The 27,766-nt window shown below is 40.1% G+C and overlaps 1 protein-coding gene across 8 annotated transcripts in view; it reads left to right on the plus strand.

Moving 5' to 3' along the window:
• The window catches only part of LOC136833991 (transcriptional regulator ATRX-like), a 402,256-nt gene that overhangs the window by 55,395 nt on the left and 319,095 nt on the right, over positions 1–27,766 (plus strand). For all 8 annotated transcript variants that reach the window (XM_067096278.1, XM_067096295.1, XM_067096286.1 and 5 more), the window contains exons 6-8: positions 12,061–12,204; positions 12,338–12,456; positions 26,698–26,832. In XM_067096278.1, coding sequence (XP_066952379.1) covers positions 12,061–12,204; positions 12,338–12,456; positions 26,698–26,832 — 398 coding nt within the window. The remainder of the gene's footprint in view (positions 1–12,060; positions 12,205–12,337; positions 12,457–26,697; positions 26,833–27,766) is intronic.

Raw genomic sequence — 27,766 nt, forward strand, 5'->3', positions numbered from 1 at the left:
CATATTATTCGTTACATAAAGTGTTATACATCAAAATGTGCGAAATTTCATGTAGAATACAAAAAAAAATATGTCATTCCTTTAACTCTTCACAGTTTTTTAATATTTTCGCCGAAATCACGATAACTGACAAAATTTTAACATTCGGTCAACTTTGACTCGACCGAAATGATCGAAAAACGTATCCGTAAGCCATAATTATTACATTCGAGTAACAATCAATCATTTACCTTCATTTTGCAACAAACGGAAAGTCTCTAGCACAATATGTAGATTTTTGGTGAATTTTTGAAAAAAAAAATCTTCCTTCGCTCATGGCCACAAGACGGACTCGCTGAAAATCCTGTCATTTCTTGCGTCAGCTTGCCGTAATTTTTTCGCCATTTCATATTATTCGTTACATAAAGTGTTATACATCAAAATGTGCACAATTTCATGTAGAATACAACAAAAAATATATCATTCCTTTAGCTCTTCACAGTTTTTTTATATTTACATCGAAATAACGATAAATAGAAAAAATCAACCTTCGGTCAACTTTAACTCGATCGAAATGGTTCAAAAAGGCAATTGTAAGCTAAGAAACTTACAGCCTAGTAATATTCAATCAACTTCCTTCATTTTGGCACAATTGGAAAGTCTCTAGCACAATATTTAGAATTTTGGTGAATTTTTGAAAAAAACTTTTTTTTTTACGTCCTCGCATTACGAATTCATGCATCATTTTGTGATAATATTTTCTCTGTGTTGCTTTAATCGTTTTACAATCTGTTATATACCAAAATCATCGCAATTTAGTGTACAATACAACTAAAAAAAATTAACTCATTAGCTTCAACCGTTTTCCTTACAGCGCAATTTGTATACAATTATATACAAGTTTTTTTTTTCCTGTCATATATTCCAATATTTATATATGATAATGATATTTTTTTTTATTTCTGATGATTGCATACTAAACTTCAGGCAATGAGAAAAAAGGAGCCAAAAATGAGCTCTTAATCTTAAAAACTAAGCGCTGTGATTTTTGAAAAACTTTTTTCCGTCTTCGGCGCTACCTCTCGGAGGCCGCATACGGGAGACGTTTTTGAAAATAGGGTCACAAGTTAAAGGGTTAATAATATCATTCTCTTCTTAAAGAAAATTAAATTGATGAGTAAAATATAATCTTCCCCTTTTTTCCCTCCCTTCTTTTTCTTTTTTTTTTTTTCTTTTCCTCTTTATTTTTTTTTTATTTCCCCCCCCTTTTTTTATTATTTATGTATTTGACTACTTAATTTTTTATGTACTCTTTCCCCCCTTCTTTTCCCAGCCTGAGAAGAACCCTAAAAGAGTTCAGAGGTCTGGTTAAACAAATCATTTATAACTAACTAACTATTCCTCATTCTACCTTTTGGCAAGAGAGAGAGAAAGAGAGAGAGGAAGGAAGAAAGGGAGAAACTGATCTTCTGCCCTTAGTATGCTTTGAAATTGCATAAATGTTGTAATTTCAGTATACTACTATTATTATTATTTAATCTTAGTAATATTTGAAAATTAGCATTTATTATTAGTTAAGTCATTTATATATCATACAAACATGGTTAGTCGTCATCTCCCACAAATTTGTTAGAAAAATCTTACACAGTCATTCTCTCTCTCTCTCTCTCTCTCTCTCTCTCTCTCTCTCTCTCTCTCTCTCTCACGTCGGAGAGTGAGAGAGAAAAAAATAGTACGCACCCTCTTTATAGTGTATGCAAAGCCCGTGAGGTACAAGCTTTGTGATTGGTTAAAATCTCACCCTTCCTGCCAATAGCATGTCATCAAGGAGGGCGGGAAGGGGAAGAGGGGGTTGTCATGGAGAGAAGGAGTTGCTACGAGCTCTGTTATTGGCTACTTCTAATCCCCCGAGCCGGTATTGTCATAAGCCTACGTCAAAGCAATAAAAAAAATTGTCACGCAAGCGATGATGGAATTGTAGTATATTTTTGTTTATATACAGTAATCGATATCTCTCTGAAGGATATATGCAGTACAGAGAGAGATATGGGCGGTTGGCCTTACTTAAATCTCAAAAGTGAAATTATTCGAGGAGAGAGAGAGGTTGTTGTTGTTGTGGTTCCCCAGACTCTGTTATGCCAGGAAGCCTGCACCGCGCAAGAAGGACACCACGCTTACTGGATCTGACCATAACTGTGTGGTAGTGTGGATGTTGTGTTGTTGTCTAAGGGCTGCCAAGTTAGGGCAGTCTACTAAGAGATGTGTAATTGTGTGGGGACTAACTTGGCAGAGTGGACATATGTCTGTTTGGGTGTTGTCTATGTGTGTTTGTAGGTGTTTAGTGATTGGTGATGACCACAGCGAAGTCGAGTCAGGTGTACTCTCTCCAATCTTGAGAGCTGTGTTTCTGTGCTGCTTATGTTGGGTGGGGTGCCGCTAGTATTTTGTTGTTGGGAAGGTTATTAAGTGCTTGTCTGGTGAGGTGAGTATGGATGTGCTTTTTGTTTTGTGTGCTGTTTGTGGGTGGTGGTATAGAATTCAAGATATTTGTATAGTGTCTGTGTGGTGTATTCGCTATTTGCCTGTGTGTTGGAGGGTGGTCGTGAAGGTAATAGCATGGGCTGTTTGTGTTGTTTATGACCGATGCCAAGAATTGTGTGCCTCTCATGTCTAAGTGTTGCCTGATGGTGAGAATTTTGGTTTCGCGTGTAAGTGTTCTGTTGGTGTGGATTGTGTACTGCCAAGGATGATTCTCAGAGCTGTGTTTTTGTATTATTTGTAGTTTGTTTAGTTGTGTGTTGATATGGCAGGGTGCCAGGCTGGGCTGGCGAGTTTATTATGGAGCGGATGTATTGTTTGTATACTGTGATGAGCGTTTCTTTTTGTTGTCCAAATGTTGTGCCTGTTAGTGATCTTAGTGCATTTAGTCTAGGTCTGCATTTCTTGATGATGTTACTGACATGTGGAGCAAATGACATTGAAGTGTTGTATGTGACTCCTAGGATTTTTGTTTCGTGTGTGTGTGGAATTGTGGTGTTGTTCAGCGTTGCTGTGGGTCTATACTGATGTTCTTTGTTGTGACTAGTGAGTAGTGTACTTGTGGATTTTGTTGGTGCTATCTGTAATCTGTTTTGTGTGAGCCAGTTTTCAAGTTGTGTTATGTAAGTCTGTACTTGTGTGGAGCATACGTTTTTGTCTGCATGTATTGATATGATTGTTAGATCGTCTGCATATGAGGAGATGTATATGTTGTTAGGTGGTGTTGGTATGTCATGCATGAATAGGTTAAAAGTGTTGGGGTCAGGACGGAGCCTTGTGGGACGCCTGTTCGGGAAGTTTCTGATTTTGGATGACTCGCCATTGTAGTGTACAAATGCTTGTCTGTCTGTTAAGTAATTGGCGAGCCAGCGTTTGGTGTTGTTGTGTAGTGTGGTGTTGTAAACTTTGTTGATGAGAAGTGGTCTAGAGATGGCGTCAAAGGCTTTACTTATGTCTATTGTGATTAGCAGTGTTCTTTGTGGTGGGCGTCTGGAGTTAATGCCATCTTGTATTTTTTGTGTAAGGTTGGTGAGTAGTGTTGTTGTGGAGTGGTGTGGTCTGTAGCCATGTTGAGTGGGTGACAGTGGTATGTGTGGTGTGGTTTTGCTTACCGATGTAATCACTTCATTCAACCTCTCTCTCTTCGCAACCCCACTGCGAAGAGAGAGAGGTTGAATGAAGTGATTACATCGGTAAGCAGTTTTATGATTTCACGGGATTTTAATTTAACTTTCATTGATACTTTGCTATGGTTACCTTAATATTAATATTTTGAAATTAGTAAATAATTTTTTCATCATAAAAAATGTATATAGTCATGAATGAAAATAAAATAAAAATCAGTAATTAGTGAATATTGACCTATGAAAAAATCTGCGAATGTAAATTTTCTTCCGTCGTATGCATTGGACACAGAGTCATCCCAAATATTACTGTAGAGAATCATAAGGAAACTTTAATCCTTTGGGTGTCTTGAAAACAACGAATCCTGCATTTACATTGAGTTTTTCATCATAAAACTCTCCAGATATTGACCATTCTGCTGTTTTGGATGCATATTTCTTCCGATCGTCGTCGGACTGGCGTCATCCGAAATACCGTTGAAAATTTAAGAGAACCTTACTTTTAATCCTTTGGGTGTCTTGAAAACAACGAATCCTGCATTTATATTGAGTTTTTCATAATAAAAACCCTCCAAATATTGACCATTCTGTTGTTTTGGATGCCTATTTCTTTGGATTGGTGTCGTCGCCCGAAATACCATCGAAAATCGTAAGGAAACCTTATTTTTAATCCTTTGCGTGTCTTGAAAACAATGAATCCTGCATTTATATTGAGTTTTTCATAATAAAAACCCTCCATATATTGACCTTTCTGCTGTTTTGGATGCATATTTCTTCAGATCGTCGTCGGACTGGCGTCGTCTGAAATACCGTCGAATATCGTAAAATACGGGGGGTTTACTTTAGAGGTATTTCTGGATCTTCAAATGTCAGTACAGTATAACTATTAATGTTTTGGGAACCATATGTACCTTCCAGACTTCTTTTGGACACATCTAGAATTTCTTCTTTGTTAAAATCATGCAAATCTCTATTAAATACCACTCCTCTGCCATAACTGAAGTTAAGGTGATGCTTGATGCCCATGGCCATTTCCTTATCTGTTTTTAAATGACTGAGCATGACACATTGTCTCTTTGACTTTGCATGAATTAGGACAGTCTTCTTTCCAAATTGTGTAATATCTCCAGATTTAATGAAACCTACTTTCTTCTGAAGATATCTACTAGTCTTAAAAAAATTATAATTTTCTACTTAAGCAGTTGCCAGAAGCCACATAGGGAGTTTTGGTTTCCTTTCCTTTACACCTTCCAACTCAGATTTTGCAGGATCTTTTGCATACCAGTCACTGGGTCTATATGAATCTAGTTTCTGAGGACCCTTCTCACAAAGGGGCTCTTTGATGTTAGATTCATTTAGCTTGATGTTATGCAAGTTGCAGCTTGCATGGATGGCCTCTCACTATCTGAGCTGGTCTTGAAAAGCCCTTCACTCTGACAAGCTTCCTGACAGTCTGAAGCCTGTCAGAGCAAGAGCAGATAAGCCTTGGTGGAAATGTAGGAAATGTGGCTATTTGAGAAGACTTTGTCTCTGTGGCAGAAGTCTTTGGAAGTCCACCAGGAGCCTGAGAAGGTCTGGGAACCACTCCTTCTGCGGCCAAAATGAAGCTACATGGGTCACTGACATGTTGCTGTGGGAAAGAAAGTTGTTTATGACTTCTTTCACCATTCTGGATGGCAGGAAGGCATACATGTCCAGGTTTGACCAGTCGTGGAGCATTGCATCTGTAGCCCATGCCAGAGGATCCGGGGTTGGAGAACAATACAAGGGAAGGCAATGATTTATTGACGTTGCAAACAGGTCTATCGATGGCTTTCCCCACCGTTTCCACAGGTTGGTGCACACCTGCGGATTCAGTGTCCATTCTGTAGGTAGAACCTATCTGCAGTGACTTAGCTTGTCCACTAGGACATTTAATTTGCCCTGGATGAAGCATGTGACAATCCTGGTGTGATTGCCTTGCACCCAGAGGAGGAGATCCTTAGCCACTTCATAAAGGGAGGAGTGAGTGAGTACCTCCCTGTTTCTTGATGTAAGCCACCGCAGTCGTATTGTCTGTGTGGACTGCGACTGTTTTGTCTAATGTCACTACTACAAAAGACCAGAGGGCCAAACAAACTGCCTTCAGCTCCTTTCATTGATGTGGAGCTTTCTCTCATTCTGAGACCACATCCTGGAAACTTCCATATTCTGTAGAAGAGGCCCCCAACCCAGATCTGATGCTTCTGAGTATAAGGTAAGGTGGGCTAATAGGATGCAGCGACTTCCTTATTAAAAACCTTCCTTCTGTGAGCCACCACCAACGGTCCTCCTTGATCTCGGGCGTGATGGGGAAAATAAACGAGTTCAAAAGAGTCTTCCCATGCCAACTGGCCTTTAGGAAGAACTGTAATACTCTTGTGTAGAGTCTACCTAAAGGTACGAACTTCTCGATGGATGAGAGAGTGCTCAGTAGACTCATCCATTCATTGGCCGAGCAGGACGGGAGAGAGAGGAAGTTTCGTACTGTCCGAAGGCAGGATTGGACTCTTTTGTGGGATGGAAAAGCCCAAAAAATCATAGAATCAGTCCTCATCTCTAAAGAGAGAATCGATGAGTCAAGAGTAACTTACTTCTGCAGGTTGATTAAAAGGCCCAATTCTAGGGCAAGGAGAAGTGTCTTTTGAAGGTCTCCGTGCATCTTGCTCATGAGGGGGAGCGTAGGAGCCAATTGTCCAAATATAGGCAGATGTTGATCCCCATAAGATGGAGCCACCTTTGAATACAGTAAGACATCTTTGGTACCCATTTACATCGGGAAGCTTACTCCTTTCCTCATTCTATGTTTTGAAAGTGATCAGTGAGATGGATCATTCCACTTCTATGGTCCTGTGGTGCCAGTGACAGTATGACATCTCTGTTGCCTCCATAAAGACTAGACTTTCAACCCAGTGCCAATGACACTTTCGTTAGCTTCGAGTTGGCTGAGAAAGTGTCCAGTTTCTCTGACTAGTGAGATGATCAGATGAGTCTACCCCACAACTTCTTGGTGGACATCAGTATGTTTCGGACCAGAGGTCCTTGGACTCCTTTTCTTTGGATCCTATGGTGGATGCTCAACAAGTCATATAGTTCACCCAGCTCTTGAGGGACAGGTATCATCTTAACTAAGTTGTGCGGCTGCAAGGAGAAGCATGTTTGGGACTGGTCTCCTCCCTTTCTCCTGTCTTCCTTCCTCTTCCAGTCGGCAGAGGACAGTGAACGAGCTGTCACGTGCTGGACTGGTGTGCATGCGGGTGATCTAGATGACTGAGTATCCTATCTATAATCTAGCTCTTATTTGGATTAGTAGATGCAAATCCTTCCATCTCTCTAGCATGGGGAGAGAGGAACTGAGTATGAACAAACCAGTTGGTTATTCTTAGCTTTATAGTGTCTTGACCCTGTGGGTATTCCGAGTCACTCAGAATAAGTAGAGCATTTCAAACCGTCAGTGTTATCGTATAGCTTAAACTATTCGAAACATACTGACCTAATCATAGCCTAAGTCTTATACTACGACACCCAGGTTACTTCATTCTTATGATAGTTCAAATTGTGATTATATCAATACATTGCGTTGTGTATATGAACTAAACAAACTATATTGACTTGCTGTTGGCACATTGAATGTTCCTGGCTTTAAATACAGTAGTCAGATTGGTGTGAGCTTAATCTCTATTTCATGACCCCCATCGAAAGCACACCTCAAGAGATTCTCCTTACATTTAGATGTGCATATCTCCTAAAGGAAGTTTTCCTTAAATGTACTTTAAAATGAATAGGAATACTTAAGTGGATTTGTCGGCACCGACAATTATGGCTGCATTCTTGAGTCCCCACTAGCTCGAACCACTATGTATCAAGGTTATGAAGAGACTGACTTCACGGCCGTCTTTGACCGACACCAAACCTTCAAGTAACCACTGGACAAACAACCGATGCTGGTAGTTAAGCATTATTACACGTATACTTACAATTAAACACACGAAACAGCCAAGACAACGCTTTTCATTACTAAATACAAACACAACAAAACATAATATCCTTCTTCTACGTAATACGCATTTCCACTTTACGTAAATTTAAAGAGAATACATAAAAATATACCGCAACTTGCAGAAAAGTACAATCTCTCTTGTCGAAGTTTCGACAGTGGGTTCATCCAAACCTTTTTGAATAAAGGATATTACATTCCTTTAATTTGAAATGCCCAGAAGTCTGACGATTGAACATTTCTCTTGTTCAATAGATCAGAGGTATGGTCTCCCTCCTTTGCTCTTTCATGACTAGAAAGAGATTACAGACTGAGGGTTTGTAGTTGTGTAGGAACAAATGACAAATTTTAGAACAATTTTTACTTTCCCTGACACACAAACCTGAGGTCTTTATATTAAGGATCCACCTCTTACCACCCCTCATTCCCTTAGCTGGGCCATTCCCTTAGCTGGGCCAAAAGTTAAACTGCGTAGAACTGAATGTCCACCAACTTGTTGGGTGGTGCTTCTGCCTCTACCATCAGTAACTGTTACCATAACCACCTCGCAAAGGTTTAATGGCCAGATTTCCAGTTTGCTGAAAGTGGAACAGGGTAATGGCCTCTTGGAATCACAGAATGTGTGGCTCTCTCAGATGTTCCTCAGCTGTGTACCAGGGCAAGTAGGCCATTAACTGCAGTTGGTGTTGTCAGCGGGGTCTCTTTCCAGTCAGAACTTTTGTTCAGCAAGTAGTAGACTTCCTCATTTTTCTCTGCAGAGAGAAACGACTTTCCGTGCCTTCCATCAAGAGCTACAGAGCCGCCTTGAGTGCAATTCTGCATATGAGGAATGTCGATCTTTCTTCTTCGTGGGAAATCTCAATGCTTCTCAAGAACTTTGAGCAGTCTTGTCCTCCAACAGAACTGAGACCACCCAGTTGGGACCTGACTTTGGTACTGAGCAGCCTCACCCATGCTCCATTTGAGCCTTTACGCCATGCATCAGACAGGAACCTGACTCTCTAGACAGTTTTTCTGTTGGCCCAGGCCTCTTCGAAATGAGTTGGTGAACTCCATGGCCTGTCCTTTAATGTTAAACATACGAGGGGTTGGATGTCCGTAGCCTTCAAATTTGTCCCAGAATTCGTGGCTAAGACTCAAAACCTCTCTTCTCATGATGACAGATTTGAATCCTTTTCCATTCCGTCTCTTAATGACTTTGTTGACAACGATCCAGACAAATTGCTCCTTTGCCCTGTCAGAGCACTACGCTGCTATCTGAAAAGGACTCGCCATCTCAGACTGGGGTGCCAAAGACTTTCTTAGCGCTGGCTGGAACAAGAAAGAATTGTCCAAGAATACGATCTCCTTTCGGCTTTGTGAAACTATTAGACAAGCTTATGGTTCGACTTCATGCCCCATTCCTAACACAATGCATGCAAGAGCACATAGTGTTAGCCCTTCTTTGGCTTTCAAAAAGAATTTGTCTCTTCAAAGGATTTTGAAGGCTGGCACTTGGCTCCGTCAGACCACCTTCACTTCTTCTGTCTGTGGGACGTTGCCCACAGGTCCTTGGATACTTTTTCCTTGGGTCTAGCGGTGGTTGCTCAGCAGGTTGTGTAACTCCTCCAGTGCCCATAGTGGGACAGTTTGTAGCTTACCTAAGATGATGGTATGGAAGTGAAAATGAATGAGAGAGAATTTTCCTTCCTCTTGTCTACCCAGCAGGCAATGAGAAATCAGTCCACCATGTGCTGGATCGGGTTTGATATAGGTGAGACTGTGGACTTTTTTTTTTTTTTTTGAGTTTTGCTTATTCCTACATAAATATTAACCCTTAAGGGATGGGCTAAATATATCAAGCACACCCCCAGACCATGGCAAACTTTAATGTTGGCCAATTTAAGAAAAAAAAACATCAGTTGAAAGAGGAAGATATGTAAATGCCAATGGTGTAAGAAAAAAAATTCAAACATTTTTTCCTGCCTGCCACAGGAAGTTGAAAGTGACTTATTTACAACCCTGTGTGTGGCCTTTCTTACAAGATACTTGTAAAAATGTGTTAATTTTACCAAGTTATGCATGTTTTTTCTAATAATTTATTTTATTTTATTTTGTAAAATTATAATTACAGCTCACACAGTATCATAACAGATACGAACTAAACTCAGTAACAAATTCTGAGTATGTTTGTTGTAAAATATTTACGAGATTTACTGAGATGCAGTAACCTTTTTGTGAGGTATAAATGTTTTTTCTAATATTTCTTTGTGCTTTGCAAAATTACAATTGTAGCTGACATAGTATCATAAAAGATAACTAAAACGAACAGCAACCCCTGGGTATATTTATCAGCAAATAAATAAAAAGATGTCCTGGAGCTGCAGAGAGGCAGTACATTCCCCTCTGAAATCTCAAGGCATGCTGATCAATGTCTCTCCTGTGCTGAGCTATTATAGTTGCCATTAGTCATTTATGGACTATTGAAGTGCTATGAACATCTTTCATGCTAAATTCATCCAAACTGAATGGCGCATAATATAAAGTTTCATATGAGTTATCCCGTCCATCACTCAAAACCTGTTATAGATACTCATATGACGCTTCCTGTCTTTTAAGGGTCAAAACTTTTGCAAAAGCAAGTCCCTCAATCTCTCTAGCAAGGGGAGAGGATTGGTAGCAAACTATTGGTGGTTACGAAGGTTTGTTATCTACAAATATAGTTCTTTAACTTCCTTTTACATTGTCTCATCACATTGTACGAAGGCCCAGAAGTCTGACTGTTAAAGAATCACTTATTTATCGTGTCAGAGGCTTTGGTTCCTGTCCATAGGTTTCTATAAGCCAGGAAGAGCTACCAGGCGTGCTGAACCTCCAGTCAGTTCCAGACTTTCTTTCCTTCCTCCAAAAGTGGGTCTGTCGATAAGTTAAGACCCAGGTTTGTTCTGCATATGAACAAATGACAAATTTTAAAATCAATTTGTGTTTTTCATAGCTAAAAAAACCTGCTATCTTAACTTACAGGGCCCACCTCTAGCCACCCCTAATTAAGTTCCCTGGTCTGGAAGAAACTGAGGCATCATCTCTTTGATTCATAAGCAAAGGAGGTTGACAGTTGCCACCTAGGCATATCAGCCTACTTTGTCACCACCAATTCCTTGTTTGTTTTCTTTTTACCACTTCCCAGCTGGCACTAGAAGAATTATCCATAAGGTAAAACCGCAGGTTTGTTAGTTACGTAAAATACAAATTGATTAGAAAATTTGTTATTTTAATGAAATGCTGAAATTGATCAGAAATGGAGAGAGCTCATCAGGTTGTAGAAACATCTTTAGAGGATAGGTCTTGTAAGACTTAAGTTAGAGGGATGCATGTCTTGTCTGCTTCCCTGTTTAGTGTTTAGGTCCTCTGTTGCTTCTCTTTGATCTGGCATTCCAAATGCAGGGCGTTAGATTTGATAGTTTTTTTTTTTTTTTTTTTTTTTTTTGCATGATAATATTAATTTTTCATTTCTGTGCTACCCTCCCAAGAGTCTTGGTAAGTTGGGTTTTATTTTTCCCTGCTTCGGAGGAACGGTTAACGCCCCCTCTTTTTTCTTGCCTTGTCCTTGGCATGTCCTGCCTTACTTCCTCGTGGCTTGGAGTAATAGGGAACCGAAACATGTCAGACAGCAGTGTGGATTTGTGCCTGTTGTGTGGGAATGAGCTATGTAATTACGTGGTAAGTTACTTATATAAAAATGACATTTTATGATAAAATAAAGTTTTATATACTTACCAAGTAATTGAAGAGTGGGAGCCCTTCCCTCCTCCCCTCTCATGGACATTACAGCATAAACAAATTGATCCTTCTTGCTGTGGTGTTCCTCTTCTTCCCTGAAAGTGGGCGGGCTAGCTACTTACACCAAAAGCACAACAAAAAAAAGAGTTGCTACTGCGAATTTTCAAATTTTAGCTGCCAGTTAATAGAAATTAATAGCTATGTAATTACTTGGTAATTATATATAAAACTTTATTATAAAAATGTCATTTTTATTTTTATTTATAATTCAGTAATACCATTGAAGTCTCATTGCTAGACTATAGAGTTTAAAGAGGTGTTTTTGAGTGCTTGGTAAAAATCAGAACAGGACAATTCATAAAGTTTTTAACAGTCAGGAGAGAAACGACCTAAGATACCAGCTGAAAAGTAAGAGACTGAAAGCAGATGATTAAGGTTAAAGGATGTTCTCAATAATTGTTAGTTCTGCTCAAGTTGCATTGTGTAAGGCTCGCTGTTAGTGGTAAAACTGGTTATCTGGTATTTTAAATATATGATATACACTTCACATATTTTCTTGCTTGGTAAAACCATGAGAAACCTGATTTACTGTACATTTACTAATCACTAATCTTAAGTAATAGGCTGTAACTTTTTTTTCTTTAGGTGGAGATGAGAATAACTCCAAAAAAAAAATAAGAACAAAAAGTGAGATTCCAGAGAATGACGAAGAAAAGGAATCCAAGGAGGAGGATGAATGCATTTTATATTCAAAGGAAGAAAATAATTACTATAATAAGAATTTTGAAAGTAAGTTTTATAATCTTGTTTGCTTCCAAAATGGTCCTTCATATATCTATCTTTTTATGTAATAATTTCCATATAATTTCATGGAACCTTTGTCATAAAGAAAACTCTAGCTTGGTTTATCATTGATTTCAAGGCATACAGAAACGCCTGACATCATCAGTGGTCCGTTGCTCATCTTGCTTTGAGCAAGTCAATCATCAGCTTCCAAGTTTAGTGAACACTCACCCAGTGCTTGGGATTTTTCTCTGTAAGGTATGCTGCATTATTTTTGTATGGTTATTATGTGATACATATTGTCACTATGAAATAATTTGGTCTTTTGATACACTACAGTATATATATACAGTATAGTATAAATTTGTTAGTTTCCTAGTTTATTGTTATTACAGGTGAACCTTTGCTAATCCTAGAGAGTTCAAGATTGGTAAAAATCCCAAGTTCAGAAGGATTGCTGCTAAACAAAAATTAGCCATCTCATAATCCATTTAAAATGTCATGTACTATATATACTGTACTGTAATTGTGTAATTTATGACTTTGTTATATCAGAGTGCCACCTCCCCAAATATTATTTCATCATAATATTCTCCAAGCAGAATGTATGTCATGATTTTCTTGGTAGTCTATTCTTAGGCTAGGCTGTATTTTTTAAATGAACCTTACCTCTCCATTATATAGCTTTTACTTTACGCCAGCAGGAGTTAGATTACAAAAGAAAAACGATAACACTCGGTTTTTTATGAAATCCATTTTCTATCCATCTTCTTCCCTCACCCACCACCAGGGGACCAATAGGTACAAACAGTCATAGCAGGTCAGTCTATTTCTGTCGCCGGTTTCAATAGGAGGTAGACAGATTGTTAAATGTACTCTGTTTTCTGATGGTTTGTTTTAGGATTTTCTTTGATTTTATTTTGAATATATTTGATCAGTAATAACCTGCAAGATAAGATTTGCCGTGATAGGCATTATTTCAGTTTTATTGACCCTCATGAGATGTGTGTACTGCTGAGAAAAGCATTGTGATTGGAATAATTGATGTGAAGTACAGGCAGTCCCCGGTTAATGGTGATCCGGTTTTATGGCGCTTGTTTAGTGACGAAAATCGGCAATTTTCGGCACTGATAAGCCGAAAAAGCGTCAGATATCGCCGATTTTCGGTGATCATCACACCCCCAGAACGGAACCCCTGCCGATAACCGAGGACTGCCTGTATAGTCTAACAAAATCATGCAGAAATTGGTAGTGAGTGAAGAAGAGAGCTTGTGGTTGTGGTATAAACAACTAAAAACAAGGAGATAGGTCTCATAAAGCGTGTTAAACAGTGAGTATTTGTCTGCTCCGTCTTTTAGTCACTGGATAGGTCCTCTGCTGCTTCTCTTTGAAGTGTTACTCCAATTAAACTTCCCATTAATTCAGGGCATTAGGTTTGATAGAATTAAGTAATTTTTTATGTTCACTTGGCATAAGTTTCACATGATTTTTTTTTCACTACCTGCCCTTAGTCTTGTTTAAGTTCAGGTATATCCCCGCTTTGGAGGAAGGGTTGTTGCCCCCGCTTTTGGCCTGCCTTGTCATGTCTTGCTCCTTCTGGGCCTGGAGCAACTGGGAACCGGGACATGTCAGAAAGTTGTGTAGACCTGCGCCGTTTGTCTCCTTCTGTTCGGTCTGCAGTCAGTGGTGCCAGTTCCAATTTTCGCAGTGCTAGGTCTGATGCCAGAATTCATTCTTTGAGAGGATTGCTCGAGAGAGAATAAGAGGAGTCACCTGATGTTTTTCCAACTTTAGTTTTTGTACATGAAACTTACCCGTCAGATATATACTTAGCTATAGTCTCCGACGTTCCCGACAGAAATTCAAATTTCGCGGCACACGCGACAGGTAGGTCAGGTGATCTACCATACCCGCCGCTGGGTGGCGGGAATAGGAACCATTCCTGTTTTCATTTCAGATTTTCTCTGTCGCTGGTTCCGCAACATCTGTTGTTGGTTCCTTCTGCTTTGATTTTCATTTTTCGCTTGCTGAGGATTATTTTGGACTGACCTTTGGTGACGTATTGGATCTTTGGCTTGGCATACGCTTTTGTGGACTGTTTTTGATTTTGGCTTTGGTATTTTCTTAAGAATGTCTGATCAGAGTGTTGCACCGTGTTTTCGTGTGTGTGTAAGGTCTGATTGTAAGGTGAGACTACTGAAAGCTTCGGTAGATCCTCATTCTTGTGTTCGAGGTGTAGGGAGAATGAATGCTCTTTTGAGAACACGTGTGTTGAATGTGAGAATCTCACTGAACTGGAATGGAAGGCGCTTAACTCTTATGTACGCAAGTTGGAGAAGGACAGAGTTAGGAAGGCTTCTTCCAGAAGCGCTAGTAGGTCTCTTTCCAAGGAGGTAGATTTAGATCCTAACACTCTTCCAGATTCTCCTGTCACTCCAGTTGTTTCAGCTCCTTCACCCTTCGTCGAACCTGTGGATTCGTCGTCGGAGATGGCTGCTATGAAGGCTTCGATCCGCAAGATGCAGTTGCGGATGCGCGCTATGGAAGAGAAGAAAGTGATAAGTGATAGTGATTTGTGTAGTGTCCCCAGTGTAGTGGAGGGGGCGTCTGACCGGCTCCGCATTGCTCCTAGGCCTAGACCTCTTCCAAACTCCCAGACCCAGTGGAGGAGGAATGTCGACAGCCGCAAGGGGGATGAAGAGCGCCCCAACGGTCAGGCGTCCCTTCGCAGCGCCTGTTGACGCGTGCCCCAGGCTGCCTTAGATCGCCGTAGAAAAGGGATCTTAAAGAAGTGTTTCTCTTCTTCTGCTTCTTCGTCTCCTAAACGTGGTTGGAGTTCGGCTGAGGAGTCGCGCCCTTTGAAGAGGACTTGAAGGCTCCTAGAGGAGACGCCTGGATTCTAGCCCTGAGCGCTTTCCTGAAGGCTCTCCTGTTTCAAGAAGAGGACTCAAGATCTTCCTCCTCTTCTTCTGGTGTTCAGGAGTCCACCAAGCAGATCCTGGTAGGCCTCCAGGCTCAACTCGCTGCTCTTGCTGGCTCTTTATCAAAGACCTCCTCTCGCCGGAAGGATGCCTCTCTTCCGATTAAGTCCTCCAAGAGACTCTCTTCTCCCAGCAAGTCGCCCTCTAGGAAGCGCACTTCTCCTGTTAAGCGCCCCTCCAGCAGCAGGCGCCTCTCCTTCCAGGCTCTCCTCTCCCTGCAGGCGCTCCTCTCCGTCCAGGCGCCTCTCCTTGTAGGCGCTCCTCTCCTGATAGGCGCTCTTCTCCTGGTAGGCGCTCCTCTCCTGATAGGCGCTCTTCTCCTGGTAGGCGCCTCTCCTGGTAGGCGCCTCTCTCCTCGGCGCTCTTCGTCTCAATAGCGCCACCCAGGCGCCGCGCCATCGTCGCCGCCGGTCTTCTCCTGTTGGAGATACTTTCTCCTCAGTCAGACGCCCTGCCGCTCGCCTCGTAGAAGTTCCTCTCCAGCCTCCCTTTCGTCTGTTAGGCGCCCCTCTCCCAGCAAGGGCTCCTCTTCGGTTCGAGCTGCTTCTTCTGTCAGGCGCCAGTCAGCTTCTAGGCGCTTCTCTCCGGATCATCGTTCTCCAGTGGACAAAGGCTCTTCTCCTTCTAGGCGCTCTTCTTCTGATAAATGCCCTGCTACTTCTAGACGTTCTCCTCCTCCTTCTGGCCTGGAGGCGTTATCGGAGGACGATTCTCCAAAGGACATCACAATCTCTGATTACAAGAGGTTGACAGCTCTACTAGTCCAGGAGTATGGAGATTCCCTCAAGCCTGCTTCTCCTCCTTCCCTGGTTCTATGCTCCTCGAGCACCAAGGCTTAAAATCTTCCTCTCTTGTGAAAATGCGCCCCACGATCTCCATGAAGAAAGTTTAAAGGTTTGAGAGTGGCTCTCCTCAAAGAAGGATGCAGGCAAGACTGTCTTCTCTTTGCCTCCTCTAGGCTTTCGGGAAGAGCAGGAATGTGGTACGAGACTAGGAGCCTATGGGGTTAGCTCTCCCTCTTCTGCTGGCTTGGATTTTTCTTCGCTGGTAGATTCTTCCAGAAGACTCTCCCTTAATTCGCCAAGGCTTCTTGGGGACTGTGTGAACTGGACCATTTCCTCAAGGGCCTTTTCCCGCGTGCTGAAGTGTTCAACTTCATGGACTGGTCTCTTGGGGCCTTAGCCAAGAGAAGTCTTCAAGAGGATTCAGTCAGTATGGAGGACCTCAGCAGTGTGTTGTCTTGCCTGGACAAAGCTGTTAAGGACGGCTCGATGGAGATCGCTTCCTGTTCGGCACTGGCCTGCTTAAGAAGAGGTCAGTCTTCAGCGCTTTCCTCTCTAAATCGGTCTCTCCTTCCCAGAGGTCTTCCTCTTGTACGCTCCTCTTTTCTAGCCATCTTTTCCCACAAGAAACTGTAAAGGAAGTCTCGTTTCCTTGTCGGAAAAGGCTTCTCAAGACCTTCTAGCTCAGTCGTCGAAGAGATTGAGACCTGCTGCGCCTATGGCTAAGAAGGAGAAGCCCCCTTTTCAGGAGCCCTTTCGTTCATCCAGGTCTATTAGGAGGCGTAGACCTGAGAGAAGATCCAGGCCTTCAGGACTCCCTTCCAGGAAGTCCAAGTGAAAATCAAGTCCTCCAGACTCCAGTAGGTGCCAGACTTCTCAAGTTCGCCAAGCCTGGGCACAAAAGGGAGCGACGAATGGTCCCTCTCTGTTTTGAGGAAGGGGTACCTCATTCCCTTCTTTTCAAACCTCCCTTGACTACAGCTCCGAGGGAGTTATCGGCGAGATACAAGGATCCTGTGCGGAGGCAAGCCCTTCTTCTAGCCGTCGATCAAATGCTAGAAAAGTCTGCAATAGAACCGGTGCAAGATCTTCACTCCCCGGGATTTTACAACCGTCTTTTTCTTGTTCCAAAATCCTCGGGCGGGTGGAGACCGGTCTTGGACGTGAGCTCCCTGAACTCTTTCGTCGTAAAGAAGAAGTTCTCTATGGAGACGACGTCTTCAGTTCTGTCGTCTCTTCGTCAAGGAGATTGATGGTGTCCTGGACCTTCAGGATGCTTACTTCCACGTCCCCATCCATCCCTCCTCCAGGAAGTTCCTAAGGTTCATGGTAGACGGCAGAACCTTTCAGTTCAGGGCTCTTTGCTTCGGACTCTCCACAGCTCCCCAAGTGTTCACGACCATTCTCAGGAATGTGGCTCACTGGTTGCACTTGGAGGGAGTGAGGATTTTTTGTATCTCGACGATTGGCTAATTCGGTCCAGTTCAAAGAACCGTTGTCTGGAGGACCTTTCTCGACTTTAAACCTGGTCCAATCTCTAGACTTCTTGTGAACCTCGAGAAGTCTCAGATGATTCCTCAGCAGGAAATTGTCTACCTGGGGATTCGGATGGATTTCTGGGTTTTGAGCGTTTCCCTCCCTGGAAAGAAGGGAACGCTGCCTTCAAAAGGTGACAGACTTTCTGAGAAAGACAGTTGTTCGGGCGAGGAATGGATGAGTCTGCTGGGGACCATTTCTCGCTGGAACAGTTCGTTTCTCTGGGAAGGCTTCACCTCAGACCTCTTCAGTTCTTCCTGAAAGAATCTTGGGATCGAAGTCCCAAGACTTGTCGGATTCCTTCCAAATATCATCTCTGGTAAAGGAACAGCTCCGTTGGTGGTTAGACCCAAAGAAGCTGGGTCTAGGAATTCCTCTACAACCGCCGAGCCCTCGCCTAGTGTTGTTCTCAGACGCGTCGGAGTCGGGCTGGGGAGCGACACTAGGCTCGGAAGAAGTGTCAGGTACCTGGGACACGGATCAGAAGGCCTGGCACATCAATATGAAAGAGCTGGTAGCCATTCACCTAGCTCTTTCCAGATTCGAACTTCTGGTCAAGGGATCAGTAGTTCTAGTCAACTCCGACAACACCACAGCCCTGGCTTATATCAGGAAGCAAGGAGGGACACATTCCTTCTCCCTGTACATTGCAGCAAGGAACCTTCTGTTGTGGGCGGGGGAGAGAAACATCGTTCTCCTCACCAGATTTGTTCAGGGAGAAAGGAATGTGAGGGCGGATCTGCTCAGCAGAAAAGATCAAGTTCTTCCCACGGAGTGGTCCCTTCATCAGGAGGTTTGCGAAAGGCTATGGTTCCTGTGGGGGAGACCTCATATAGACCTCTTCGCAACCCATTGGAACAAGAGGTTGGAGAACTACTGCTCCCCAATCTCGGACCCCAGAGCAGTAGCTATAGACGGCCTTCTCCTAGATTGGAACGGTCTAGACGGCTACGCTTTTCCCCCGTTCAAGATAATAGGGGAGGTAATCAGGAAGTTCAGTTCGTCAGAGGGCACCAAGCTCACCCTGATCGCTCCCTTTTGGCCATCCAGAGACTGGTTCACAGAGGTACTGGAATGGATGATAGATTTTCCCAGGTCGCTCCCTCTCAGGAGCGATCTTCTCAAACAGCCCCACTTCGACAGATTTCACAAGAATCTTCCCGCTCTAAACCTAACTGCCTTCAGACTGTCGAAGGACTGGTTAGAGCGAAGGGATTTTCGCACAAGGCTGCTAAGGCTATCGCCAGAGCTAGAAGATCTTCTACCTTGCGCCTCTACCAGTCGAAGTGGGAAGTCTTTTCGGAGATGGTGCCGATCTAAGAAAGTTTCCTCTTCCAGTACCTCTGTAATGGAGATTGCGGATTTCCTTCTCTACCTAAGGGAGCAATGTAACCTGGCCGTTTCCACCATAAAGGGGTATAGGAGCATGCTGTCTTCAGTCTTTCGACACAGAGGTCTGAACATCTCGGATAATAAAGACCTTCACGACCTTATAAGGTCTTTTGAAACTTCAAAAAATAAGTCCCCTAGACCTCCCAGCTGGAATTTGGACGTGGTCCTAAAGTTTTTGATGTCTAACAAGTTTGAGCCTCCTCGATCTGCCTCGTTCAGGGATTTGACCAGAAAATCGCTGTTTCTTTTCGCTCTTGCTTCTGCCAAAAGAGTGAGCGAATTACAAGCCTTGGAAGGTTCTGTAGGCTTTAAGAAGGACTCTGCAATCTGCTCCTTTCAGCCTCTCTTCTTAGCAAAGAATGAGAACCCTTCAAAACCTTGGCCTAGGAGTTTTGAGGTCAAAGGACTCTCCGATCTTTCAGGACAGGAGCTGGAACACACACTCTGTCCAGTAAGAAGCCTTAAACATTATTTGGAGAGAAAGAAACAGCTCAGAGGCAACACCGAAAGTCTTTGGTGTTCTGTCAAGGATCCTTCAAGAGCAATTTCCAAGAATGCCCAGGCTTTCTTCATTAAGGATATTATTAAAGAGGCTCATCTTTCATGTAAAGAAGAACATTTTCAGCTCCTAAGAGTTAATGCTCATGAGGTGAGAGCAATAGCTACTTCTCTAGCTTTCCACAAGTCTTGGTCCCTCCAGTCTATTGTGGACTCTACATACTGGAGATGTAACTCAGTGTTTGCTTCTCATTATTTGAGAGATGTTCGTGTGACATATGAGAAGTGCTTCTCTCTAGGAGCTTACGTATCCGCGGATTCGGTGCTGGGTCAAGGAGCTGAAGCTAATCCTATTTAATTTAGTGTTATTTTTAATTGTTTGTTGTGTTTTTATGGTCGGTTGAAAAAGAGTGTTACAGGTCTCTCTCTCTTTTTCATCTCGTATTACTAACAAGGTTAGGCTTGGTCAGGTGGTCGGTTTTGGTTGTTAGCTCCTTGTATTTTTATTACCTAGCTCTGTCATGTAAGAGGATAGCCCCATTGATATGATTCAGGTAGAGGGCTCTGTCTTGTAAGTGGGTTAATCCCCATTGACACGATCCATAACAGGCTCTGTCATGTAAGTGGGTTTTATCCCCATTGATATGATCCAGAAGGGCTGTCAGTCTTAGGTCACACTCGCTGAAGCTCTTGAGGCATGCAGACTCATAGACAGTATCCATGAAGTCTTCTGCCCAATCAGGTAAGAACCATGGTTTTTGTTTATTCCTACAACATATGTTGTTTTTCCCGTTTTTAGTTCTTAGCTGTCTCTTGCCCTCCTCCAAGGGTGCCAATCAGCTAAGTATATATCTGACGGGTAAGTTTCATGTACAAAAATGATATTTTTATGATAAAATAAAGTTTTGTACATACTTACCCGGCAGATATATACGACACGGCCCGCCCAGCCTCCCCTCAGGAGACAGGTGGAAGAGAAAATCTGACATGAAAACGGGAATGGTTCCTATTCCCGCCACCCAGCGGCGGGTATGGTAGATCACCTGACCTACCTGTCGCGTGTGTGCCGCGAAATTTGAATTTCTGTCGGGAACGCCGGAGACTATAGCTAAGTATATATCTGCCGGTAAGTATGTACAAAACTTTATTTTATCATAAAAATATCATTTTACTGTATCTGATTGGCTTGGTAGGAGTGATGCTTGAAGAGCAATAATTTTTAAGGGGATCGGCCGGTTTCCCACTTTTAATGACAGGTTGTTGATATATAGGGGGTTTGTTAAAGGATATTGTGTGGAACTTCTGGGGAAAAAATTTTTGTTAAGTGACCTTAGGTTTTGTGACGCCAGAGCATTTTTTCGCCAAAATGGCCATTTTCAAAATGCATCTCCTCCTTTGCTTTTTGGTTTTAAGGGATGAGATTTGAACCACGTATAAAACACATATGGACCTTCGATATAAAGCCGATTTTTGATTTTTCAATTATTTTTCGAGATATGAATTTTTTTTTTTTTTTTTTTTTTTTTATGAAATTTTCCGGAAAAATTACAGGAAAAAATTGCCAAAAATCAGAAACTCAAAATATTAAAATCCCCAGCTTTGTTTTAATCTACCATGTTTCCTCATATTATATATGAAATTTCATTTAGATTGGTCCAATACTAAGGGAGGAGATACATTTTGAAGGCGAAAAACTTATGTTTTGAGAAACGGGCCTTCAAAGTTTTAGTTACATAAAAAAAGTAAAAGGGCCTTCAAAGACTGTGTTACAATTAATTTTATGGTTTTAATTTTTATTTTTGGTTATTAATTAATGCAAAATGATTATAAATAAGAATATTAATTGATTATTTATGTGCCTAAGACACATTATTATAAATTTTAGGTTCCTGGTCCCCCCCTGTCTGATCTTGTTGCTAGGTATTACTCTAGGGTATCATAGTTGCCTACACTTTTTTATTACTGTCTCGAATCCATCCCTTGCCAAATGGATCCTGGAAATTACTCTACATTCACAATTAGGGATTCGTGATTCAAGTAATTCATCAAGTCTTGCTTCACTTATTATGATCATTTTATTTTCACGATCGTCTATAATATCAGCCTCCGAGCTACTGCTTTCTTCTTCTAAAATATCTTTGCCCTTTAGTAGTGACGAACGAATAAAGAGGCTTTTAGGGGTAGATGTGGTTGGTCTCTGGTCAGCAGAGATCGCTGCCTGCGCTGTTTGATGGGCGACAGCTCTCTCTCTCTCCGTCACTCCATTCCCCTCTATGGCACTAATTTCTTGAATTCTTTCTTCTACTTCTCGCCTGGACTTTTCCACATGGCTTTTCGGCATTCTAGAAGCATGAAGTGAACTTGACCTTTTAGGCACGGTGAAAAAACAAAACACCGCAGAAAATACAGAGTTCAGTCAAGGCTAGCGGCGTGAAAAACGTGTCCTTCTGGCTTGGAAGTTTATATGCAACTCTTGGCTTACAGTCAAGGCCATGGTATGACGTGTGCGTTGTCATGGCTAGGAATAACTAAAAGGTGCCAAGTAGGATATTATTGACATTATACATTTCATTTCAAAGGAAGTTTTCGTAACATACATCACAAAAACTATACCAGACTAATCATTTGCGCTACTGGTGTTTCATGGGTATATAGTTATTGTTACATTTGAGGCCATAACTAGAGAAATAAGGCAAATTTTAGCATAATATTTCGTGGACACATTCTTGAACGCTATACGAAGCCATAGAATTTTTTTCAGCAAATCGACTTTTTTAAAGATTTTTTAGGTTTTTTAGGCGGCCGATCCCCTTAAGTGGGTTTAGCTGCTTCGGCCAGGTAGTAACCAGTCAACTAAAGCTGCTTTGTAGAGGAAAGTTTCCGTATGGTTTAGTATTAAGTCTTTTATGCCCAAATGACGTAGTGGTACATAAAATTACCCTACTCCCCTTCCTACCTGACTGACCTACCGCTACGTAAAATTTACCGAAATCTTTCGGATGTGTGTTAGGAGTAAATTTTTTTTATTCGGACAATTAGTGGTTTCCATAGGCTAAAGCATACCTTGGACCGTGTAACTCAGGCATCAATATGCCAGCCAAGCAGTTCCTGTACTGCGCATGCGCAAATCCCTTGCGTAGTAAAATTCTCACAATGAAATCAGCTGATCCTACCCACGCTTCTCTCTCGTATCTTACATTTTTTTTCTGTTTACATTTTTTATAAAATGTGGGATTTGTATGTGGGATTACATTATTAGAAACACTGTTTCATACCCTCGTTTTCTATAAATTTTTTCACCACCTGTACTTATTCATTTTTCACTCTTTCATATGTCAATATTTAGAGAAATTTGTGGGCTTTCTCATAAGAAATAATTAATTCGCCTCACTGCTATAGTTTTTGAGCTACGAATGATAATGTTGACAACTGTAAAAATTTTTGTTTTGTTTCAGTCCACTTATAACATCAAAATGAAACTGTTGCCTTTACCAAAACCATTTTTCTTGACTCTCACTGTATTCCTCAACCTTTACTCTACATTTTCGTATATTTACAAAGTAATTCCTATGAAAAATAACCGAGATAGAGCTTCAAAAAAATCTTTCTAGCATTAATTCTCACTGTACGCCGGGCAGTGCGCTGTTTCCTACCCTCTTTTCTATCAATTTCTTCACCAACTGTACTTATTCATTTTTCGTTATTTTATATATCGATATTTAGAGAATTTTGTTGGCTTTCTCATAAAAAATAATTCATTCACCTAACTATTATAGTTTTTGCGCTACGAATGATAATGTTGACAATGGTAACATTTTTTCGTTTCGATCAACTTATAACGTCAAAATGAAACTGTTGCCATTACCAAAACCATTTTTCTTGACTCTCACTATTCCTCAACCGTTCCTCTACATTTTCGAATATTTACAAAGTAATTCCTATGAAAAATAACCGAGATAGAGCTCTTCAAAAAAATAACTTTCTATCGCTAATTCTCACCGTACACCAGGCAGCGTGTTCTGTTTCTTACCTTCTTTTCTATAAATTTTCTCACCAACTGTACTTATTCATTTTTCATTATTTTATATATTATTTGGAGAATTTTGTTGGCTTTCTCATAAAAAAAATCATTTGCCTGACTTTCATAGTTTTTGGGCTACAAACGAAAATGTAAAAATAAGTAAAGTTTTTTTTTTTTTTTTTTTTTTTTTTTTTTTTTTAAATAACTGAAATTTTTTTGTATTTAGAGGGCTGGGACTCTTATTCTGAATATTCCACCATAAAATATAAACATTGAGAAAAAAAGGACAGCAAAATGAACATTGTTTGCACAAAATTTCTATTTTTGCTGAAGTGCCAAGTGGACGTACCGTACGTCGACTACAAAAAATTTCAACCTTCGGTCAACTTTAACTCGACTGAAATGGTAAAAAAACACAATTATAAGCTAAAACTCTTACATTCTAGTAATATTCAATCATGTACCTTCATTTTGCAACAAACTGGAAGTCTCTAGCACAATATTTCGATTTATGGTGAATTGCTGAAAAAAAACTTTTTCCTTAAGTCTGTGCGCGGTAAATTGGCCGAACATCTCAGAAATTCTTTCGTCACGTTGTCGTAATGTTTGCATCGTTTTACATTAGTCGTTACATAAACTTTTATATATGAAAATATGCGCAATTTCATTTAGAATACAACAGAAAATAGCTCATGGTTGTAGCTTTTATCAGTTTTGAAATATTTTCACATAAATCACGATAACTGCCAAAATTTCAGCCTTCGGTCAACTTTAACTCGACCGAAATGGTCGAAAAACGCAATTGTAAGCTAAAACTCTTACATTCTAGTAATATTCAATCATTTACCTTCATTTTGCAATAAATTGGAAGTCTCTAGCACAATATTTCGATTTATGGTGAATTTTGAAAAAACATTTTCTTTACGTCCGCGCAGTAACTCGCCTAACATCTCAAATTCTTTTTCACGTTGTCATAATGTTTGCACTGTTTTATATTAGTCGTTACATAAAGTTTTATATATGAAAATGTGTGCAATTTCATGTACAATACAACAGAAAATAACTCATGGATGTAGCTTTTATCAGTTTTGAAATATTTTCATATAAATCACGATAAATAGAAAAAATTCGACTTTCGGTCAACTTTAACTCAACCGAAATGGTTGAAAACTGCAATTGTAAGCTAAAACACTTACAGTCTAGTAATATTCAATCAATTAGCTTCATTTTTCAACAAACGGGAAGTCTCTAGCACAATATTTCGATTTATGGTGAATTTTTGAAAAAAACATTTTTTTACGTCCGCTCGTTACAAATTCATGCATCATTTTGTGATAATATTTTCTCTGTGTTGCTTTAATCGTTTTACAATTTGTTATATACCAAAATCATCGCAATTTAGTGTACAATACAAAGAAAAAAAAATAAACCGTTAGCTTTAATCGTTTTGCTCACAGCACGATTTGTATAAAATTATATATGAAAAATTTTTTTTGCGGTCATATATTTCAATATTTATATATGATAATAATATTTTTTTTCATTTCTGATGGTTGCATACTAAACTTCAGGCAATGACAAAAAAAGGAGTCAAAAATGAACTCTTAATCTTAAAAACTAAGCATGCTGTGATTTTTTAAAAAAAATTTTTTCCGCTTATGCGACTTCTCCCAACGTCGCCGCACGAGACGCTTTTTGTAAATAGAGGCTCGGCGTTTAAGGGTTAATAAAATAATCTCAAAGAGTAATACAGTAATACAATAATAATTTAAGGTATATTTGATGTTGTAAGATAATACTTTAAATACACATTTGTTATTTGAACTTCAAGATAGGCAGCTGTAAGCTTTTTTAGAGGGGGGGTTCTAAGTATTTGTGGATATTAACTATTTGGGTGGGGTTATCTGGAACACATCCCCCGTGAATAGGGGGTTTGCTGTATTTCTTATTTTGTGATTGGAAGAGAGGTACTTGTTAAGTTTAGAGGATCCAGGAAATCTAGGATGTTCCTAGTAGTTCCTTGGTGGCTCTACAGTATATAGGTGGGTTGATTTTGGGATCTGTTGTTTTGGTATATCTCCCTAGAACTCGTCCTTTCAGGAAAATCTAAAATTCCCACATGCTGAAGTTTTCTAAGCTTCCACACGCTTCATATATTCACGACTGTAATAACCATCTCGTGCAAGAGTGGTTTTTATGGTGTGGACTGAGAATCCACCTCAAGTTTACAAGAGGTTCAGCTACTAATGTTTTCAGAGGCAGTGATCAGTTTCTCTCTTCTGGAGTTGGGCTTGAGGTATTTCCTGAACATGCTCCTCTTCAGACATGCATGTTCAGGAAGTACCCCGAGCCCAATTCCAGGTATAAAATGGCATGAAATTACCCAATTGTTGCATTTTTTCATAAGTGTTTAGATTCAGGGAACCCTTACAATCATCAAGATGAACTCTAGTAACTTTAAAGTCTAAAGGATACTGAAAGGTTAGCGATTGCTCTGTAATTATTAGTGCATACATAAACCTTTGGGATACCAGAGTATAACATTATTACATCATTTCTTGTTAGACAAAATACTGTGAAATGAAAAATTATGAATTATTGTAAACTTAGAAGAAATATCCAAGACATCCTTTTAAAGGATTGGAATCATTCCTACTGTTTAGTTTGTCAAGGATGCTTTTATTTTTTATTTGATATAAATTAATTTATTGAAGCAGCTGAGTCACATTTCTAGATTCTCAGAAGGCTTGACTAAACGTTTTTTTTTAAGGATAGGTAAAAAAAAATGGAACCAACAGTGCTTAAGCTAAAGAAGTTGGAAAGCCAAGTAGGAGACCAAATGTACTTGATGAAAAGTAAAAGGAAGAAGTAGCATAGCTGGGACTGGAGGGATTCTTTGAAGGACACTAATGCTATTAAGTGTGTGCCACATAAAGCCCACCCTAAATGGCTCCCCGTAAGGGCTAATTTTTTAGATAATATATCTTGAATGAAAACTAGATGTGGTAAGAAGTGACTAAAATTATTGGTATCATGAAGAGGAAGGTTGTCTAGGATTTTTAGTCTTGAGGAACTTCTGTAATAATTCTGATTAATCATTTGTGTTACTTTGCCTAATAGTGATCGAAAAAATATTAAACTAGATCCATAAATGTTAGATTTTACTTTAGTGACCCAAAAAATTTAAATTTTTATAGTTCTGGAAGTATGAGTTTGATTTCACTTAGCAGTCTTGGTCTTCTATAAATAATGCATGTTTATATTATATAAACAAGATTTCTTTTTTCAGCGTTGTCGTAAATATTATGGAAAAGGAAAATTTTGTAAGGATGAAGATGGCTATGATGAGTATTGCCGACTTTGTGCTGAAGGGGGTGACTTGCTTTGCTGTGAGCAGGAAGGTTGTTTCAATGGGTTCTGTAAGGTAAGAGTCTAATGTTTGCAAAATGAATGCATGTATATTTTGTGACCTAAAAGGCAGCATAAAATTCAGCTACTAGTGTGTAGGAGAGCATTTCTTGTACAGTACTATCATCCACTAGAAGAACTACTCTGGCTTTTACACACTAGTATGTGTCAGTTAACTGAATTGAAGTTTATTGGTAATTTTTATTTTCTTTGGGGTAAAAACTGTGTAATTGTTAATAGTTTTAGACTAATTGTTGTTGATTTCTGTACATTTGGTGCTATTGAAAGCTTGTGTAAAAAAAAAAAGCTGAATGAATTATTTTTTATATTCATGTATTGTTGATGCTTCTCTTCAGATGGTAATGCTGTAATGAGGTTTTGTTGTATTTTGCTCATTCCATGTCATTTTATTCAGTCAGTTTGAGTGTACTAGCTGGAGCAGTTAATTTTGTACCAACGCTTAATCAGTCTGGCCATGTTGCTTTTCTTAAACCAGGAGTTTACCAGTTATTTTCATCAGAAAGAATTATTATGGTAATTGTATCTCCTGGTTATTCAAGGGCAGAATATACTGAAACATGTATTATAACCAGGACACAATTTGCTGGTTTAGCTACATATTGAGAGGAAAGTAGTTTATGGCTTAGGAGTATAGAAATTATGGTCAGTATTCAACCCCATTTTATAATTGTCTTATAAATTTTTAACTACATAATTACTGAATGTCAGTAGGTATAAGAATGACAGATTATAATAGCCTCTTATGAAACTCGGGCGTTGGGGTATCTGTTAACAGAAAATATACTATATTAGAGAGGTTTTTACGTATGGTAATTTAGGCATTAATGTTGTTGTATTTTATAAGAAAAGTCAGATTATACTAGTTTATATTTTGTTTGATCACGTCAAATGTGAATTGCAGCTAAGCAGACAAAATTAATAATCACTAC

The sequence above is a fragment of the Macrobrachium rosenbergii genome, chromosome 4 (genome assembly GCF_040412425.1).
Source record: "Macrobrachium rosenbergii isolate ZJJX-2024 chromosome 4, ASM4041242v1, whole genome shotgun sequence".
NCBI classification, from domain to species: domain Eukaryota; kingdom Metazoa; phylum Arthropoda; class Malacostraca; order Decapoda; family Palaemonidae; genus Macrobrachium; species Macrobrachium rosenbergii.